This window comes from Rattus rattus, chromosome 6 (assembly GCF_011064425.1).
Source record: "Rattus rattus isolate New Zealand chromosome 6, Rrattus_CSIRO_v1, whole genome shotgun sequence".
NCBI classification, from domain to species: domain Eukaryota; kingdom Metazoa; phylum Chordata; class Mammalia; order Rodentia; family Muridae; genus Rattus; species Rattus rattus.
The window spans coordinates 27,504,994-27,525,231 of record NC_046159.1 but is presented as its reverse complement, the minus strand read 5'-3'; the positions used below and the strand labels follow the sequence as shown (position 1 = coordinate 27,525,231).

Below are 20,238 nucleotides of genomic sequence, written 5' to 3'. Positions count from 1 at the left end.
GAGTGTGTGTCTGCTATGTTCTGGAGACCCTGTGATGGTCCCACTGCTCAGTGAGCTGTTTCTGGAAGTCCCCTGCTCCATCAGATGGGGGCCCATAGCATTTCTCTGTTTCCCAGCAGACATTGTTACCTATAGCCCTGAAGCCCTGTAGCCCCTCCACCTGCCCCAGCTACCACACCCTCCATTACTTTTGTTTTGGGACCTGAAAAGGAAGGATCTGGGAGATGAGGACATCTCTACCCATCCTTGCCTCTGCCTTGAGGTCAGTAAGGTCTTTCCCTGCTGCATATGAGCAGCCAGACACAAACAGGCAGAGAGAGAGAGAGAGAGAGAGAGAGAGAGAGAGAGAGAGAGAGAGAGAGAGAGAGATTTTCATGTTTCTCTATTTGAAGAATGAGGTAGAGGACTTGATAAGAAATATGTCTCTATGGTTTGAGACTCCAAGAGGCATGAACTAGGTAGTCCAATACCTCATGGATGATGACATTAGACAACTGGTGGGCCAGGAAGATGGCACGGTCCCTGGCTTAGGAACCATGTGGAACCTCCTCCAGCGGGCTCAGCACCCTACTCTGATGAGGAGAGGAATGACTTGCCCATAGGTTCTACAAGGTAAGGATGCTGAAGAATGAAATCTTCTTTCTTCCAGGGTGCCATCTTGCAGTCTACCAAAAGGACAGACACATCCTAACTGAGATTCTTCTAAATGTCAGCTGTTTAGGTAATGACACTAGACATAACCTTGGACTGTCCTTGGGGAGCAAGGACAAACGGTCACTGTATGTGCCACCATAGACACCCAGCCACACATTCAGCCCTAGAGACTGTGTCACTCAGCCGTGAAATTAAGACCAACCTTAGAACAACTGCTTGGAAGAAACTAGGTGGCAGACAAGTGGCTCACCTCGAGCCTGACTTCCAGCCAGCCCGAGTCTCTGCTCTGCTGTGATGAAAGTCAGGTGGTACAATCTAGGAGACACTTACCTCTGCCGGAGGAGGACTTAAACACGTGATATTTTCCAGTCTTCACATCTAGCCCCTCTCTAGGCCCATCCCTTTGGTTAAGATCTAAGGTTAGAGAGGTCACTGCCAATAGGAGAGTGGAAAATGGCCGTCGCCCTTTCTCCACAGCCACCCAGAGGCAGCCTCCCCAAACCAGGCAAGGGACTCCTGGGGGTTCAGTGGGTGGCCTCCCATTCCCATCCAGCTCTGCCATCCGCTGGGTCTGAGGACTGAGCCTCCCTTGGAAAGCCTAGAGTGGGTCCCCCATAAACAGGCTGTGGGGGGGCGGTTCTAAGCCACCCTAGCGCATCCGCACACGGGGGCAGCTGAACAGCGCATGCCCACTTCTCTCAATGCCTTTCCTGTTCAGCTTGGTACAACTGTACCCAGTATAGGTGCTGGGTAGGGTGTTAGGATGTTGAGTGTAAGGAAGAATTTCACAGACACCAGCTCCGTGTGGAGTTGTAAGCTGCCCGAAGAGACAGCTTTGGGGTGCAGATACAGCACTCGGTGCGCCTTCAGCCCTCAGCAGCCTCCTATGGACTTAACCCCTCCCAGACGCCACACACCTTTCTCCTCCATCTAAGGGCTCAGGCATTAATCAACCCTTAGAGGTCTGGGTTTATTTATAAAGCTGCTGCTTCTCCTTCTGGCATCTAAACACTCCCTACAGGCATTAATTAAGAAAGTGAGCCTACGAGGAGAGGAGACATTTGGGGATCCTTTAAAGAGCAGTTCCCCCCTCTTCTAGCATTTTCTTTAAGTTCTCAACTTCTCCAGAACACAAATAGACAAAGGTGATGATGCACACATTCAGGCCCAAATATAGGCACGGCAGTGCACAGTGTCATGCGCCAACACACACACACACACATGCGCACACACACACACACACACACACACACACACACACACACACACACACACACACTCTTCTTCAGGCTCTTTCCAGCGTCCTTCACAAGAATCTTTACGGCCTTTGGTCTATATATCCCTAGCTTTAGCACCGGTGCATTGGACCTACCAACTCTTCCTAATGGATGCGCGGCCAGAGGAAAGCAGTGGTCCTGCTTGTCATCTTGCCTGACCCTTCCCCTCCTCTAAAACTTCCCTTTCTGAACACCCTACACACGCCAGCTGCTGTTATTCCCTTGCTGTAGAGAAGTGACCCTTTACTTTTCCTCCCATGAGAAAGGGATGGGTGCGCAGAGAAGGGTTACTACCAAGGAGGGTGATCCAGGATCTGTTGACACACTGCCTCTCTTTCTGGGGCTTCCTAAACAAATGCCACTGGCTGGGTCCCTTTAACAACAGAAACTTACTGTCTCGCAGCTCTCAAGCCCAACAATACAGACCAAAGCATCAGCAGGGCGCTCTCTCTCTCTCTCTCTCTCTCTCTCTCTCTCTCTCTCTCTCTCTCTCTCTCTCTCTCTCTCTCTCTCGACCATGGAGAAAACTGTGCTCTATGCCACTTGGCACCTCCCTCCCTCAGCTTTCTCTTTAAGTTCTCAACTTCTCCAGAACACAAGCAGACAAAAGTGATGATACATACATTCAAGCCCATTGCACACACATGCACACATACACATCTTTATATACAAGTGTGTGTGTGCATGTGTTCACACACACACACACACAAACACACACATACACATGCACACGCACACACACATCAGTGTCCCTGCCACCATCTGCACACATTGTTCTCCTTGCTGTGTCCAAATGCCCCCTTTCTGCAAGGACATCAACCATGTTGGATTAGGATCCAGTCAACTGCAAGACCTCACCTTGCTGAATGACAGTGTCCTCCTGTTTCCAAATAAGGACATACTCTAGAGTCCTGGAAAGCCAGGACTTCAACATGTGCTTCCAAGAGGGGACCCCATTCAACCTAAAGCAACTGTGTTTCTGGAGTTCAAACAGACCAAGGGGCCCCTCCTGCATTGGCAGGTAACCTTCAGGGACTCGCTGGGGGTAGATCAGATGTTTCTGAGAAGAAACCAGGATCTTGGCCCACTGCCTATGCTAATTATATTCTCAGCCAGAGAACTCGAACCAGACTTGAAGTGCAAGTTTCTCAAGCTGGACTTAGGTGTGTAGGTAAGTGTCGGGGAATTCCCAGAAGGAGATGCTACTGTCTTGACTTGTGTTGTCATGGATTCTTATCTTAAACCTCATGAAAATGTGATGCTGAGACTTTCTTATCTGACACCTGCCCTCATCACCACATGTATGTGCCTTGCTATGTAATACTCATGTTTGAGTTGTTGGACCTTGGTAGACCTGGGGTTTTTCCAAGTAAAGTGAAAGATACCTTTTACATACAACTTGTGATGGCCATGTCGGCTTACTTATTCTCAAAGATAGAGCTATGGGACATAGAGTGGCAGATGTTTCCAAGCCCCAAGATTCTTCCTTGGGCCACATAGGAACTCCTGGGCACACATCCACATCCCAGCAAGACATTGATCTGCCCTTCCAGCCACTCTCATGGGGCACAGCTCAAGGTCTGTGCCCATGCTGCAGATGGTCTTGTGAGAAAAGCTTGCCAGACTTATGTCCCCACAAATTGCTGTGGGCTATTTGCTCCTCCGTGTTGGTTGTAATTCTTCATAAATTCTCACGTGAGTCAGCTGTTGACGAGGACAGGAGCACTTTCTTCCTGTCTGCTGTTCACCGTCCCCCTCCCCTCTGTGTTTCTTGTACACGTGCTCAAAGCGTTGATGAAATATGTTGTAATTTTTCTGGTAGTGATTTTTGCATTGTGAGGAACAGTCCCTATATTGTTTCCACTTCTGTCAATGCTACTGTGTCATGAACTTGATTTTGTTTTTCCCACCAAATGCTACACGGCTACTTTCAGTCCCTGTTGCCATGTGTGTATCTGATCGCCACTCTTGCCACTCTGTTTCATGGCAGGCAGCTGTCCTTCCCCACATTGCCTCCCTCCTAGCAGTCCCTAGATTTTCTGGAATCGCCTGTGTGGCTACATTCTTCTGGGGAGTGGCCCCAGCCCCATCCAGGAGGAAGCTGTGACTGCTCTAACTTAGTCACCGTGACCTATTCCTTGGTGACCTCCACTGTGGGTGGAGAATGCTATCTTCCCAAAGACAGGTAAGTCAAAGTCTGCGGGTTGGCAGCATTTCGTTTACCAGACACAAGAGACCAACAGAAAAGTTAGTCACTCTCCTCTGTCACGATGGCATCATGTGTGCAGTGCCTGGAACAATTTCAACATCTGGACCACCCAAAATTCTGAGAATGACAGATGATGACAGTGCAAGGAACTTGGGTCCTTGGTGGCAACTTTGACCTGCATTAGCCAATTCTGGGATCACCTGTCTAGCCTTCTGGTGAAATAATGAATTTTCCTTATTTCTGTAGTCTTAGTCGTGATGTTTTATTACAACAGAAAAGTAGCCCATATTTGCACAGGCATATGTCCAAGTGTGTATAAATGTTTGTATATCTTCATGTGTGCTTGCATGTTACATGCAAATGTGTATGAATGTGTGTAACTGTGTTTTACACACATGCATGTGCACTTGTACTTACATGTTCGCATTTGTATATGTGTTTTTGTGTGCATGTCAGTGTGTGCACATGTCTGTGTGTACACATATGTGTGTGTTCATTTGCAGTCAGGAGGTAGAAGCAGGGGGATCCGGAGTTCACAGCCACTGTTGGTCACATAGTGACTTCAAAGGCATCCTGGGATGCATGAGATCTTGTTTCAAAGCAATAAACCAGGTGGGTGTCACCTGAAAGATGGGACTCTGGAGTGACGGCTCCAGTCAGATCATCTCAGACCTCAAATCTCAAATCCTTGACTAGGAACATCCATCTAGGATAACGGCTGCAAGTATAAATTGGAGAAGAAAAGAAATTCCCTAAAGAGGACGTGGACACAAAACCCTTACTATGACCAAGAAGCTGTTTGCTACTGATACCTGCTGAGACAGGAGAATTCAATTTTCTCCAATGGAGTGTCACTGCGCATGTGTACAATTTTAATTTTGTCTTGCTAACCTTTTGTCAGTGAGCCTCACCTCCCTTTTGCTTTCTGAGGTAAGAGTCAGCCCAGGCTCTCCCCAGAAGCCAGCAGCCTGCCTTCAGGACCATGGACAGAAACCACTGGCTCCAGGTTCGCCCGCTGTCACAGAATCAAAACAAACTGAAGCTGAATGACACTTGACCCAAGTGAGGGAGTCAGTGATGGGGAGGAGAGGGTAGCATTGTAGACAGTGCCACAGAGGGGGCCACTTAGTCCATGGTGGACGCCCTGAAGCAGAGCTCACCCAATGTGCCCAAGGGACAGCAGGGAGCAGGGCAGAGAGAGGGATTGAAACAGGGAGGAAGCCAGGCCCAGTGGGTATGCTATCTTACAACCTGCAGTTAAAACTTGCAGTCCGATGGCAGCCACAGCGTCCCCTGAGCAGAGTGAAGACAAAGGCCTTACATTTTCAAAGAGTCCCTACATTTTTTAAAATACAAGGATATGGGATGGGGCCAGGGCCAAGGAGACGAGCTGTCAAACAAGACCCACAGGATGTACAGGGACTTCATGTGGTAACCCATGCACAGTTGATTGACAGGAGCCCTTGGTGGCACCAGACACAAGGAGAGCAGGTCATGGCGGCGCACAGCCATGACTGATAGATGTCTGCTGAAGCTGATCCGGAAGTAAAGACATGTGACCTCCCAAGGGCCAGCACGGCTGAGGGCTGCAAGGTGGAGGGGAAAAAGAGGGGTTTGCCTAATGTGGTGATTGACTAAATGTCCACTGAGGGCTTAACAGTCAAGCAAAACACATACTCACGGCAGAGCAATGCGACCTTGGAAAGAACTCGCTCTGGTGCGTGTTCACGTGTGAACTAAGGACACTATGCTAAGTAAGGTGAGACAGTGATAAAAAGGATGACAATGACATTTGACTAAAGTGAGGCAGTCAAAATCAAAGACAGGAGGTGGGTGATGGCTTCCAGGGGGAGAGAGGGAAGCTTCACCTAGTAGGTTTACCTTGGAGCAGGTCGAAACTCTGGTGCATTGTTTGCTGAACGGTGTGTGTGTGCACAGCATGGGAGGGTAGGATCCTAGGTTTCCAGATGCACTGTCAGAATAAAGGGGTGCGCCCCTCTAAGGCAGGCGGACCTCCGGGTGGCTAAGGCATTCTCTGTGCTTGCTTGTCCTGATTGGCTGGCCCCAAAGCTCTAGGCCTGGAACCGTGAGCCGCACCACCTCCTTCTATCTCTCCCTATCAGCACCCACAAAGCCTAGCCCCAAGTGGGCTGCCCATGCCCCTCCTAGGGAACGCTCACAGGGCTACGAGTGTCCTTCCCAGTCTGGGGCTAGCACAGCTCTGAACAAACTCAGTGACCAGGGTGGGGTATCCTCAATCCCCCCAGTTCAGAGGCTGTTCTATGGGTATCGGTCGGCCTCTACGGAGCAGAAGGGCATGCTGGTCCAGTTGCTCAGGGCTGGAATCAGGGCAATCCGGCTGAGGTCACCCCACTCCTGCAGCAGCCCCTCCTCTGACAACCAGAAGGGATTAGAGGAGAGGCCAGTGGATTAGAGGGGTGATTGCTCACCGCCTCCCCCCTGATCTCCTGGGGGGGGGGACCCTCTGTCAGATGCAGCTGGAGGCAGCATCTCTTACTTGGGACTGGCCAGCAGGGAGAACACTTGCACACCCAGGGACCTGGGTGGCAGCAAGTTCGTTCACAGCAGGAGCACTGTCCTCCTCCCCTGTCCCTCCCCCAGTGGGAACACCATGGCAAGAAGCCCCACATTGTCCTCCAGCCACAGCCGGGGCCACCGTGGACAGCAGACAGCTGCATGGACCTTCCTGCGGAAAATGCCAATCGTCCTGTGGCTGCTGCTCTTGGACACCTCCCTGCCGACTGCAAGGAGCCAGGCTACAATTCCTCTGGAAACGTGAGCCTTGAGTTTGATCCTACCCTGAAGACCCTTCTTCAGGCCTTCTCCCGCTGACCTGCCTCTGAGATAGCCTTTCCTTCCTACCCCCAAACCACCTCGTGTCCTTTCTGGTTTTGGAGTTTACCCATCTTTACCTCCTGGCTTTGTGTGGTTGATGTCGGACTTAGATGAGGGTGCAGGCATCCCGCGGGGAAGATAAACTACAAGATGGTGTGGGTTTGGGCTGCAGTGGTCCTGGAAATGACCACTGTGCTCCAGCCTAGGACTCACAGGGTGACCTGTGCTTGAACACCAAGAGGGGGTAAAACAGCCATAAACGGACAGACAGGCTGGTGCCTACGGCAGGGGCTCAGGGGCTCAGGACGGGTTCTGTTGGCCTTGTTCCTTCCCTACCTGTCTCCTTCAAGGCTTCGATTCTGCACCACACATTAAAACTAGTGTTTGGGGAAAATGACACTCAGAATTTTCATCTGATACAGTCTCCCTGGATGGTTTTTTTTTTCCCAGTCAGGAACATTCCAGTTACTAAAGGGAGCTCAGGGTCCTAGACTGAGTCTTCACAGTTCACATCTGAGCCTAGCTGCTAGTGCCTAGCTGACAGATCAGGGGCTCATGCCGTGTCTGTGATTTGGGGAGAATGGGCTTCCACGACACTGGGTGACCTCCCCGCCCTTGCTCTGTTCAGCACTGTTCCAATGATCGCTTTCACTGGCTAGTGAGGGAGATAATACCATTCTCCCAGCACGCAGGCCCACAGAGGAAAACTAGTGCTGAGCCAGCCTGGCTCTTGAGGCAAGCCCAGCACAAGCTGAGCAGTCTTTATCACAGACGGCGATTTCCAGGATGGCCGGGGGCCAAGAAAAGGTGGCTGGCATCCAGGGTGGCCATCCACACAGAGAGCAGCATGGGATAGCCACCTCCAAAACTCTGCTGCTGCCTTCTGTTCCCAGGAGGCCAGGGCTCGACCACATACTCCCCTCCCGCTCTTACCAGGTCCCTTGCAGTCCCTCAGCCCTGTCCTGTTGAACCTCCCACTCACCATCAGCCTTGGCCACTTGCCCTCCCTACACCAGGCTGCCACAAACCTCCTGGTGCCCCATCCTGGAGACTGCGGCCCCCACACCTGGATGCTTTGAGGTGCTCCCCTTTTCTCTTGATATCTCACATCTTGATTCCTGAAGCACAGAGATGGCTTTCCATGGGTGCCCAATTGATTTCTCTGCTAACTTCAAGAACCTTGCCATATGCATGTCCCTGAAACCACAAGATGTCCCATTGTCTGCCATCACAGATCAACCCACACTACACACTTTTCTTGCCAAGAGTCCAGTTGCCCTCAGTGTCTCAATCCTATGCATGCTCTAAGGCTCCTTCCAGTCTCTTCCTGGTCAGACTCCTACACTCAATGCCTTTGCATACTTCTTCCTGAGCACCATGGGAATTTGTCAAGGTGTAGTGTTTTGGTAGCCCCTAAGGTCATGGAGTGTACGACCTACCCAATGACACTCAGTGAACTTGTGTCGGAAGGCTCACATTTAACATGGCCCAAGCTTCATGCATCACCTTCTCTCCCTGACCCACACAGGCTGCCTTCCTTACATTCTCAGCTATGGTCAACAAGCCAAGCTGGAGGCTCTGAAGTATTTCCCACTCCTTCGGGCTCTCTACCTAAGATTCTACCTTTGAGCATCTGACGTCTGACCATGATAAGAATGCACACATAGGCTTTCCTGTCTTGCAGAGTGAAGCTCTGGGCTGAAACCTTTGGCAGGGATCTGTACAGCACGGTGACCAGATACTCAGGTTCTCTCCTGCTGCAGAAGGTCAGTGACCTCTCCCAGAGAGCAGAGACAGACATCCCAACATCAGAGCCATAGTAGGAGGCCTGAGAGACCTTGTCTGTTGGTCTCATATTCAAATGGGGTCCAGGGAGGCTCCACTTACAGGGTTAACCAGCGTGAACAGTGGGGTCAAGAGCACTCTGTCAGTTCAGATGCGTGGGAAGCCAAGGACAAGAGACCTGCAAGAAGTCTATTGGGTCGGGGTGGAGGTTTGGTGTGGATGCCTGGGAAGAGCAGAGAGAGAGAGAGTAGCTGGTTAGAGCACAAACATGGGGGCTGAAGGGGCAGCAGGCAGCCTGGGAGAGCCAGAGGAGGTGTTAGGGGACCCAGGCTGTGCCCAGGGATGCAGCATCCCCTGCACTCAGGCAGGCTGAGACAATGCCTGGATCCCAGCAGACATGGGCAACCCTGCCACACTCGTTCATTAAGTGCCCAAGTGCTGATCCATGGCTGACCTGTGCCTAGCCAGTGCATGAGTGGACATCTTTTTCCAGTCTCTGACTCCCTGGACACGTGCACAAGGGTTTGGCTTCTGTTACAACATAACCTAAGAGAGCATGGCATGCTTTAATAGAAATTACCCACAATCCCAATCTTCTCCATCTTGCAAGTGATGGAATCCTTAGGTTTCCCACCAGCCCTGAGCACACTGACAACCTACTCCATCCCCTTTGTACTGCAGAAAGTGGGAGAAGCCAGGGTGGACCCTGGGGTCTCCTGCAAAACTAAGACTCCAGGAGCCCTCATAACACCCCATTCTGTTACGAACCCTGCAGCTCTGGGTGAGGAAGAGGAGGGATTGTATAGTCACTGGGGGGTAAATCAGTATCAAAAGCTGTAGAAGCACCATGTCTTACAGAATAACTTGCCTAAGGTCCCATGGCCAACAGTTCACAGGGTTGGTCAAGAGTCACTGGTGAGGCTGGAGCGATGGCTCAGCAGGTAACAGCACTGACTGCTCTTCCAGACATCCTGAGTTCAACTCCCAGCCCCCATGCCACAACCATCTGTAATGGAATCCAATGCCCTCTTCTGGTGTGTCTGAAGACAATGACAGTGTGCTCACATAAGAGTCATTGAGGATTGTCCCTGAGCAGACAGGAATTTGAAGTCAGTTCCTAGGCTCCCTTGGGCGTACCAGCACCACTTCTCATGGAACTGCTGAGCTGGACTCCTTAGTGGGATGCACACACACACACACACACACACACACACACACACACACACACACACACTGTTCTTGGGGGCTGAGCAAAAGTGAATGGACACGGAGGCTGCTTCTTTGTCACTTTCGAGGGGGTCACAGCAGGTTCAAGGACAGGAACCGGTGCAAGGACAGGAACTGCTGGTATCCCCTCACCCCCAGTGTCCAGTCTCCTCCAAGCTGCCCAGCTCACGGCTCTGACTGGTGTCGAGTTTAATTGCTGCCAAATGTCAGTCAGCTCCCACTGAGGATAAAAACTGCCATGTGTCTGGAGGCCTGAACAGAGGACGTTTGAAGGCAGACAGATGGAGACGGATGGCCATGGGTATCTGACTGTAGGGAGCTGGTAAGGTTTTAGGACAAAAATGACCCTGGCGCATTCAGGCGCAGGCACTCTGGTCCCAAGCAAAGATGTGCTTCTTTCCATCTTCACCCTGCCCAGAAGTACAAGGATGCAGAACCCAGTCTGAAGATCAAAGAGGTGGACGGCTTGGAGCTGGTGAAGAAGTTCTCAGAGGACATGGAGACCATGCTTCGGAGGAAAGTTGAGGCTGTGGAGGTGACACTGTCCATCCCCCAGCACTGGCCTTATGGACCCTATTAGGGACTCCACTGGTGTAGATGTCCTCCCCTGGCTGGGTGGGGTTCACACTATTAATGAGGTCACCACGGGTGTCGGGGTAGGCATGTCATACAAGGAAAAGGACACCTCTAGTTCCCAGCCTGGCTTTGTAGATATTCAGGGACGAGACTACCTAAGCAACCTCAGAGCAACCATGGAGGGTTGATCCTCATGGCTGAAAGGCCAAGAGAAGGAAGCAGCGGTGTTGAACATGGGAGGAGGAGCAGGAAGGGGTTGTGATGGCCTAGGAGAGCAATTGCTGGTGACGCTCCCTTCCTTTGGTGCTCCCTCTCTCAGAGCCTGGTGGAGGCCGCTGAGGAGGCTGACCTGAACCATGAGTTCAATGCGTCTCTGGTGGTAAGTCCTCTAGGGGGTGGGTGCTAGGCTGTGGCTCTGCCCCACCCCCATGGCCTGGGGCCCCAGCTGTGAGGGGAGCTGAGCGGCAGCCACTCGTTCTATGTCCCTGTGCCAGGCTGTGCCCTGGCCTTGTCAGTGAGGCCTTCGGATGCTCAGGGAGAAGCAAGGTCAGGTTGGGTGAGGATGTGATGGCTACCAGCCCTCTGTGTCCAGGTGACAGTGAGTTATCACCGGAGAGAGGCCAGGTCAAGATCTGGTCTGGGATGCTGGGTGTCCTGGGTACTTTCTACCACTGTGGTAGACACCAGGGTCAAAAGCAGCGTGGGGAGGATTAGGCTTGTACATCTCAATCACAGCCCATCCATGGCGGGAGCCAAAGTGGGAGGTCAAGGCTAGAAGAATCCAGAGGCAGAACCTGAGGCAAACCCTGGAGGAGAACCTGCTTAATGGGTTTTCCCCCCTTGGTTCACTCATTCGCCATCTGCCCACAGTGGACTGGGCCCTCCCACATTGATATTAATCAAGGAAGTGCTTCCACAGACTTGCCTCCAGGCCAATCAGATGAAGGCATTTCTCTCAGTTAGGATCCCTCTTCCAAGAGGGCCCAAGCTTGTGTCAGGCTGGTGGAAAACCAAGCAGCTCTCGGGGTGTGTGAGGGCCGGAGTCAGGGAGGGACATAGCTGGGCCTACGCTCACAAAGCTAATACTGACTAGAGGCCAGCAAGATGGAGCCATGAGGGGTGCTATGGCCACAGTTCCAGAGAGACTTAAGGTATAAGGCTTGTAGTTGGGAGAGAGGGTGTCAGAAGAAATGGGTCTAATTATGGCCCCTTGGGTCACAGCCTTCTTGCCCTATGGGGAGGAAACAGAACAAGACCCAGGCCCTCAGGGCAGGGCCCCAAAGGCTCCTTGAGCCATCTGGCTCTCCAGTACCCTCACCACCTGGAAGACTCCGACAGTGCCAGCAAGGTCCTTTGCCTCCTTCTGGCTCCTTGAGTCTCCATCTGTCTGTCCGTCTCTGACTACGTGTGATTTTGCCACACACACTAAACCAACTGGAGAATCAAAATGATTGGGCCAATTTGACCCCAACCAGCCAGGGAACCCTCAGATCCAGTTATCTTGACGTGTGTCGTGGCCACACATCTCCATCCACCAAGGGCAACATTACTGAGCTCCGCGTTCCACCCCCTACCCAACCCCGCGCCTCACTTCCGGTTCCTCCTGACGCTTCCGCTCCTTTCTCTGGGCCTCTCCTCCCTTCTTTCTCTTACTCTTCCCCCTCACTCCCTTCCTCCCCTCCCCTCTTTGTTTCGGGCTGTCTCTTCTGGGCCTGTTCCCTTTTTGCCCCAGTTTAACTACTACAACTCAGTACTGATCAATGAGAAGGATGACAAGGGCAACTATGTGGAGCTGGGAGCTGAGTTTCTTCTCGAGTCCGACGCGCACTTCAACAACCTGAGGGTGAATGTCTCCATGAGCAGCGTGCAGCTACCCACCAACGTGTACAACAAAGGTGACTGTCTCCTCGCCATTGGGTAGTCTAGGGGATAGGATGGGGATCCTAGAGGGTTTAAAACATTCTGTGTCCATTTTCCCAAGAAGCACTACAGGGCATTGGCTGTCTCTCCAACCTCCTTGATACGATGAAAAAAGAAATTATTCTACACAGCATAGAGTTTTCTATTCCTTGTTGCTATGACAAAATGCCTGAAGCTGAGTAACACAGGAGAGGTTTCCCTAGCCCAAGGTCTGGGGGGCTGAGTTTAGCCAGCACGACACTGCTTTGGTGAGCTTCCCAGCTGCATCCCACTGTGGAGGGCGTCATGGTGGGTATCTGGATAAGGGACCTCAACCATGCAGAGAAGCAGGGAGTTAGAGAGTGGGAAAAGCTAGTCTCACTCTTCCACAGAAATGCTTTCAAGAGAATTCACCAGAGTCCATAGAAGTCTATGGACTCTGTCTTAGGGCAACACTCACCCTGATCTAACTACCTCTCCCTAAACTCTGTCTTTTCTCTTATGACTGTGCTGAGCACCACACATCCACACATAAGGCCTGGGAATACATACATGGTACAGACACACCTCAGCACACACATGTACACCCAAAGCTCACCACACACATGTACAGAAATCTCAGCACACACATGTACTGACAGACCTCAGCACACACATGTACTGACAGACCTCAGCACACACATGTACAGACAGACCTCAGCACACACATGTACGGACAAATCTCAGCACACACATGTACAGATAGACCTCAGCACACACATGTACAGACAAATCTCAGCACACATATGTATAGAAAAACCCCAGCACACACACGTACAAACATTGAACATATACATTCCACAGACACACCTCAGCACACATGCTACAGACGAATCTCAGCACACACATGCTACAGACAAACCTCATCACAGACATGCTACAGACAAACATATAGCACACACGTGTACAGACACACCTCAGCACACATGCTACAGATGAATCCAAGCACACACATGTACAGACAAACCTGAGCACGTAGGCTGGGAGAGAGGTGATACTTCTGGATTAGTGCGCATGGGCTACAACTGAGCCAGATGCAGCCCCAGGGGAAGCAGGAATGCTTACCCATGTTTATGTGTGTAGCCTGTGTCTCGTGATGCTAATTTCACATCTTATGAAGTTCCTTCCATGTTCCCACTTTCAGACCCAGACATTTTAAATGGCGTCTATATGTCCGAAGCCCTGAACCCCGTGTTTGTGGAGAACTTTCAGAGAGACCCCACATTGACCTGGCAGTATTTCGGCAGTTCAACTGGGTTCTTCAGGATCTATCCAGGTGAGGACACAGGGTGGCGTCTCTGTCACCTCTGGGCTTGTTCTCTGAGAACAAAGGACTGAAGACGGCTCCTAGGCCTCAGCCCCTGTGAATGAAGGGCCCCTGTAGACAAGGCATGTTCAACCCATACTTGCCTTCTTACAACCTGCTGTCACATAGTCACACATCGTGGGAGCATTACAGAAGTTGTCACCAGTATTGAGTGAGCGCCTGTCCTGAGAACGCCTATGGATGCCCAGGACGACCCTGCAAGCCCTCCCCTTAAGGGCTGTTCCTAGTTGGAGAGCAGAATGCACTGTCCTCATACAGGGTGGGAAAAGCTCTCTTATCTCCACAGAACGGAAAAGTGGGTGGGGAACAGCCTGACAACAGGCCACGCAGTGTGAACTGAGATCCTTAGAACCCTCGTGAGACACTGGGCATGTGCACACCTGTAACTCCAGCACTGCAGGGGTGCGGAAAGGAGGATCCTGGGAAATCACCGGGCACTCGCTCTGGTGGAACTGGTGACCACCACATTCAGTGAAGACTGTGTCTCAAGGAATAAGGTGGAAGACAACAGAGAAAGACACTGTTGGTCATTTGCCTCCACAGATGCACACACTGGTGCTAGCCCCCAAACACATGCACACACACACACACACACACACACACACACACACACACACACACACACGCATACATGCATGGACCCACTTACTCACAGACCCATGCACGGATGCACGTGTGTTTGTGTGTCTTGACTTCTGTTTTCTTGACACTTAGAGAAATTCACTTCCTTTCAAGTATCTATGTCCAGAAAGACTTGTGGTGTCCCCTCTTCTGGGAAGACACTGGAATGGCAAAAACAGGCCTCTCTTTGGCTCTAGGCTGGAAAGTTAAGCCCTCTCACAGAGTGCAAAGAACAAATGTAGCTCCCACCCCTGGGAGTGTCTGTCAGACATTCCCAGTTAACTGAGAGCGTCTGCTTCTGTGCCTAGATTCCTGTCGCTCTCCCGTATTCCGAGGCCTTGATGATTGAGGAACTCAGGCTGTCCCCAGAGTAGAATTCCTGTGAGGAACCCTCTTGCTCCATTTTTAATTGGATTGTTTTTCTTCTTGTTGAGCCTCAGGAGTTCTCTGTATATCCTGACTATTAATTCCCTGTCGGCGTAATAATTTATAAATATTTTCTCCCATTTTGTGGGTTGCCTTTTTAATTTGTTGATATTGTCTTATAGTCTTTTAATGGATAGTACTTAAATTAGCCCATCTTCCTTTTGTTGCCTATGCCTTTGGTGCTACAGCCAAGAAATCGTTGCCAACTCCAGTGTCGTGAGAATTCTTCACTACGTGTTTTAGTAAGAATTCTGCAGTTATGAGTCTTTTTTATTGGATATTTTTTATTTAAATTTTAAATGTTATCCCCTTTCTCAGTTTTCCGTCCATAAACCCCCTATGCCCTCCCCCCTTCTTCTATGAGGGTGTTCCCCCACCCATCCACATCCCTTCCCACCTCCCCACCCTGACATTCCCCTACACTGGGGTGTTGGCAGGACCAAGGGCTTCTCCTATCATTGGTGCCCGACAAGGCCATCCTGTGCTACATATGCAGCTGGAGCCATGGGTCTGTCCATGTGTACTCTTTGGATGATGGTTTAGTCCCTGGGAGTTCTGGTTGGTTGGTATTGTTGTTCTTATGGGGTTGCAAACCCCTTCAGCTCCTTCAATTCTTTTTCTAACTCCTCCAATGGGGACCCCATTCTCAGTTCAGTGGTTGGCTGTGAGCATCTGTCTCTGTATTTGTCAGGCTCTGGCAGAGCCTCTCAGTTGACAACTATATCAGTCTCCTGTCAGCATGCACTTCTTGGCATCAGCAATATTGTCTGGGTTTGGTGACTGTAATGTATATGTGCTGGATCCCCAGATGGGGCAGGCTCTGGATGGCCTTTCCTTCAGTCTCTGCTCCAAACTTTGTCTCCATATCTCCTCCTGTGAATATTTTTGTTCCCCCTTTTAATAAAGACTGAAGCATCCAGACTTTGGTTGTCCTTCTTCTTGACCTTCATGTGGTCTGTGGATTGTATCTTGGGGAATCTGAGCTTTTGGGCTAATATCCACTTATCAGTGAGTGCATACCATGTGTGTTTTTCTGTGATTGGGTTACCTCACTCAGGATGATATTTTCCAGTTCCATCCATTTGCCTAAGTATTTCATGAAATCATTGTTTTTGATAGCTGAGTACTATTCCATTGTGTAGATGTACCACATTTTCTGTATCCATTCCTCTGTTGAAGGACATCTGGGTTCTTTCCAGCTTCTGGCTATTATAAATAAGGCTCCTATGAACATAATGGAGCATGCATCCTTGTCATATGTTGGAGCACCTTTTGGGTATATGCCGGGAGTTGTGAATCTTATACTCAAGCTTTTACTCATTCTGAGTTGATTCTGTACACTATGTTAGTAAGGGTTCCGCTTCTTTCTTTTACATGTGGTCGCCAGGTTTTCCCAGCATTATTTGTTTAAAGACCATTGCTTGTGCTCAGGTAGACTTGGCCTCCCTGTCAACAATAATTTGATTGGGATGCAAGGGTTTCTTCCTACAGTCTCTCTTTTGTTTCATGGGTCTATCTGTGTGTTCATAACATACTATTTTGATTACTGACATCATATCATAAGTGTTAAGAATCAAAAGATATGACTCATTTGAGTGTAGCTCACTTTTGTATCACTGGGACAAAACACCCTTCCAAAACAGCTTATGGGAGGAAAGATGTATCTTGATTCATGGTTTCTGGGGGTCTCAGTCCACTGAGAAAGGAAGCTCTAGTATAACAGAGTTCATAGCAACAGGAGCATGTTGCTCCCCCCTCACCTTGCAGCAGTAAGCAGAAAAAGTGTCAGAACTGGGGGTCAGAATGTGTGACTTTTATGCTATACAACTGTGTGCTTGCACATAGGTATGTGCACCACATGGGTGCAGTGCCCATGGTGGCCATAAGAGGGCACTGAATGTCTTGGAACCAGAGTCATAGGTTATTACGGGGGCCAGGAACTGAGCTCAGTCCTTAGCAAGAGCAGAAAGCACTCTTAACCACTGAGCCATTTCCCTAGGCCCCCAACAGTTTATAGTTTTATTGTGCTTTTTTTTTTTTTTTTTTTTTTTTCCTTTCTGCTGTTAGTGAAAACTGAATCATTTTGGTAATTTCCTCTCCAGGTTGCTCATGGCAACTGAATTTGTTTGCTACGTTGCTGAATTTGTTTCTGAGGCCTAACACCTGTCTTCTGGGCTCTATGAAGTTTCCTGTAAATCAAACCTACAGTGTGTGAACACAGAGCATCTTTCTTTTTCCCTTTTCTCTTTTTCTTGCCTCATTACTCTGGCTGGAACTTCCAGTACTGGTTTAAACACAACTGTTTGAAGATGTGTCTGTTTTTATGACACCTACCAGCAAACGCTTCCAACCTTACGTTGTGGCTTTTTTTCCATCCCTGGCTTTAGTTAAGTCGAAGTGAATTTTCTTCTGCTGAGAGCTTGTTGAACCTTTTTGTCATGGGAGTGTCATTGGATTTTGCCAAATTTGTTTTCCACTTCGTTTGGGATGATCATGCTGGGCTTGTTTTTGTTTTGTTTTTTCCCTCCTTCTGTTAAAGTGACATTTTATATCAGCCTGTTTTCACAGGTTGGGAAATCCTTGCATGGCAGGAATGATGCATTGCTCTTTTAAACTGCTACAGGACTTACCTTGCCGGGCTTTATTGGAGTCCCACATCATTTCTGTTTCTGGGGATACTGTACTCTAGCTTTCTTGTAGCATGTGTCTGTGGCATCAGGGCAATGTGGCCTCATGGACTAGGTTAAGAAATAGTAATCTCTCCTCAGATTTAGAGAAAAAATTTGCAGACTTGCATGAAGTTTTTAAGTGTTTGATACTGTTCACCTGGAGGCCATTTGATCTGAACCTCACTTTGTATGGTGGTTTTTAATTTTTGTTTCAATCTCCCTATTCATTATGAGTCAGATTGGACTATTTTCCTGATTTAGTTGTGGTAGCTTTTGTGCTTCTACAGTTTGTCCATCTCACATGGGCTGTCCAACTGGTTGACATATAACCACACCAACCTTTCTTTTACTTCCACAGAATTAGAATGACCGACCCATTTTCATTTTTGATTTTAGTAATCTGAGTCTGTTTTTTTAAAGATTTATTCATTTATTATATATGAGTACACTGTAGCTGTCTTCAGACACCAGAAGAGGGCATCAGATTCCATTACAGATGGTTGTGAGCCACCGTGTGGTTGCTGGGAATTGAACTCAGGACCTTTTAACCACTGAGCCATCTCTCCAGCCCCCAGTCTGTTTTCTTAATAGCCTTGTCAATTTTATTGATGGTGTCAAAATTTTTATTTCACTTGTTTTCCCTGTTTTTTATGACTTTATTTAATCTTCTAATTTAACTTATTTTCTTCTTATATCTTTGTATTTGGTTTCTTCTGTTTTATACTTCTTTTTTCTAAAAGAAAAAAAAGTTAATTTATTCTAATTAATTCACAAAATGTCACACAGGCAGTTTAAGGGAGCCAGTCAAACACTTGTCCCACCCCAAACTCCACACGCCTCAGTGAACTTCTGTACAGTCAGAATGGCCATTGTGAAGCCACAGAACTTCATTCTGGGCTTTGAACTTTCGTTATCAGTTACTCTATGTTCTGTTATGTTTATTGGTGTTTTATCTGCATGTTTGTGCACCACATGCATTCTTGGTGCCTACAGCAGCCAGAAAGGGATGTCAGATCTCCTGGGACTAGAATTACAGATGGTTGTGAGCTGCCATGTGGGAATAGAACTCGGGTCCTCTGAAAGGGTCCCTAACTCCTGAGCCATCTCCCCAGCCCTGATCAATTACAGTTTTATTCAGGTCACACACACACACACGCACACGCACACACACACACACATGCACACACGCACACACATGCACACACGCACACGCACACACACACACTATTACAGAGCTGAATTTTTTTTAATTTAAGCGTCTTGTCCTCTGTCAGGACTTGTGCACTCTTGCTTCCATTTGTCCCTTCTCATCACCTGGCATCACTCTGTCTTGCTCTCCTTTCTAGGCGCCGTGCTCACACTTACACTCGTCTACACACGTATGTAGACACTGTAGGCTAGGATCCACATTGATCAACTCCCTAAATACTACACCTTCCTAATCCATCCATTTTTTTTTTCTGAATTATTTCCTGTGTCTGTACAAGTAACTAATATTCCATTTTGTATACGTGGCTCACATCTATCTTTATCCACTCATCTACCGATGATAGCCAACCATCTAAACAAAACACATGCCTATGAACATACCTCCAGGGCTCGATATGGAGTTCTCTGGGTATACGCGGTTCCAGCAGTGGAATAGCAGGGTCGTATGGTAGTTCTAGTTTGACTTGTTGAGGAACCTCCAAACTGACTTCTATGCTGGCTGTATTAACTTTTACTCCCACCAGCAGTGGATAAAGATTTCCCTTTATGGATAATTGCTGAAGATCTCTTCATGACAGCCATTCTGACTAGGGTGAGCAGGTGTCCCCAAGAGCTTTTAATTGGTATTTCCTTAATGGCGAGGAATGTTCAACGCTTTCAAAAAAATCATTCTTGGCAATTTGTGTTTCTTCCCTTGAGAACTGTTCATTTCACTTGGCCACCTATTGAGTGGCAACTTTGAGGGATTTTAGGTGTTGACTATTTGAAGTTCTTTGGAAATTCTGAATATCAGACCCTGGCCTAAAGTGTAGGCGGTAGATTCCCTCCTGTTCTGTGGGCTGCTTGCCCTGCTGCTGTCTGCCGATGGTTTCTTTTGCTGTGCCGCAGCTTTTTAATCTCATGTGGTCCATGCCATCTGCTTGTTCTCGGAGCTTGTTCTTGTGCTGTCTAGGGTTTTTAATTTGTTATTTGTTTTTTGGTTTGTGTCTTGTTTTGTTCTGTTGTTGTTGTTGTTGTTGTTGTTGTTGTTGTTGTTTTTGAGATAGTTCTTGCCTAACCTGTGTCTTGAAGCTTATCGCTAGTTTCCCTTTAGGACTTTTCAGTGTTTCAGATTTTAAATTAAGATCCATTTCCAACTGACTTTTGCACAAGGCAAAGTTTACTTTCAGCATTCTGACATTAGATGTCCAGGTTCATCAACACCATTGTCGGGTGGGCTCTTTTTCCGTTGCAAATTGTCTTTGCAAAGACTGGGTGGTCACAGCTTGGTCTGTTTGATTCCAGGTCCTCCATTTTGTCTCGTGAGTCTGCCTGCCTCTCTATATGCCACTACCGAGCTATCTTAATTACTAGAGCATTGCAACATATACTCTGCGTCCATCCTGTAGGATCAGTTGAGGCCAGGTATTGCCATGCTTCCAAGCTGGGTTCTTTCTCAAGATTGCTTTGGGTAATCATGGTCTT

At 48.9% G+C, this 20,238-nt stretch overlaps 1 protein-coding gene across 2 annotated transcripts in view; it reads left to right on the top strand.

The window, feature by feature from the left end:
* Nucleotides 1-6,757: 6,757 nt before the first annotated feature.
* Cacna2d4 (calcium voltage-gated channel auxiliary subunit alpha2delta 4) overlaps nucleotides 6,758-20,238 on the top strand; it is a 113,790-nt gene continuing 100,309 nt past the window's right edge. The window contains exons 1-6 of one of the 2 annotated variants that reach the window (XM_032905800.1): nucleotides 6,758-6,936; nucleotides 8,681-8,762; nucleotides 10,427-10,543; nucleotides 10,904-10,963; nucleotides 12,317-12,479; nucleotides 13,667-13,798. In XM_032905800.1, the coding sequence (XP_032761691.1) occupies nucleotides 6,773-6,936; nucleotides 8,681-8,762; nucleotides 10,427-10,543; nucleotides 10,904-10,963; nucleotides 12,317-12,479; nucleotides 13,667-13,798 (718 nt within the window). In that variant the 5' untranslated portion in view covers nucleotides 6,758-6,772. The remainder of the gene's footprint in view (nucleotides 6,937-8,680; nucleotides 8,763-10,426; nucleotides 10,544-10,903; nucleotides 10,964-12,316; nucleotides 12,480-13,666; nucleotides 13,799-20,238) is intronic. The other variant, XM_032905799.1, reaches the window with a different exon arrangement.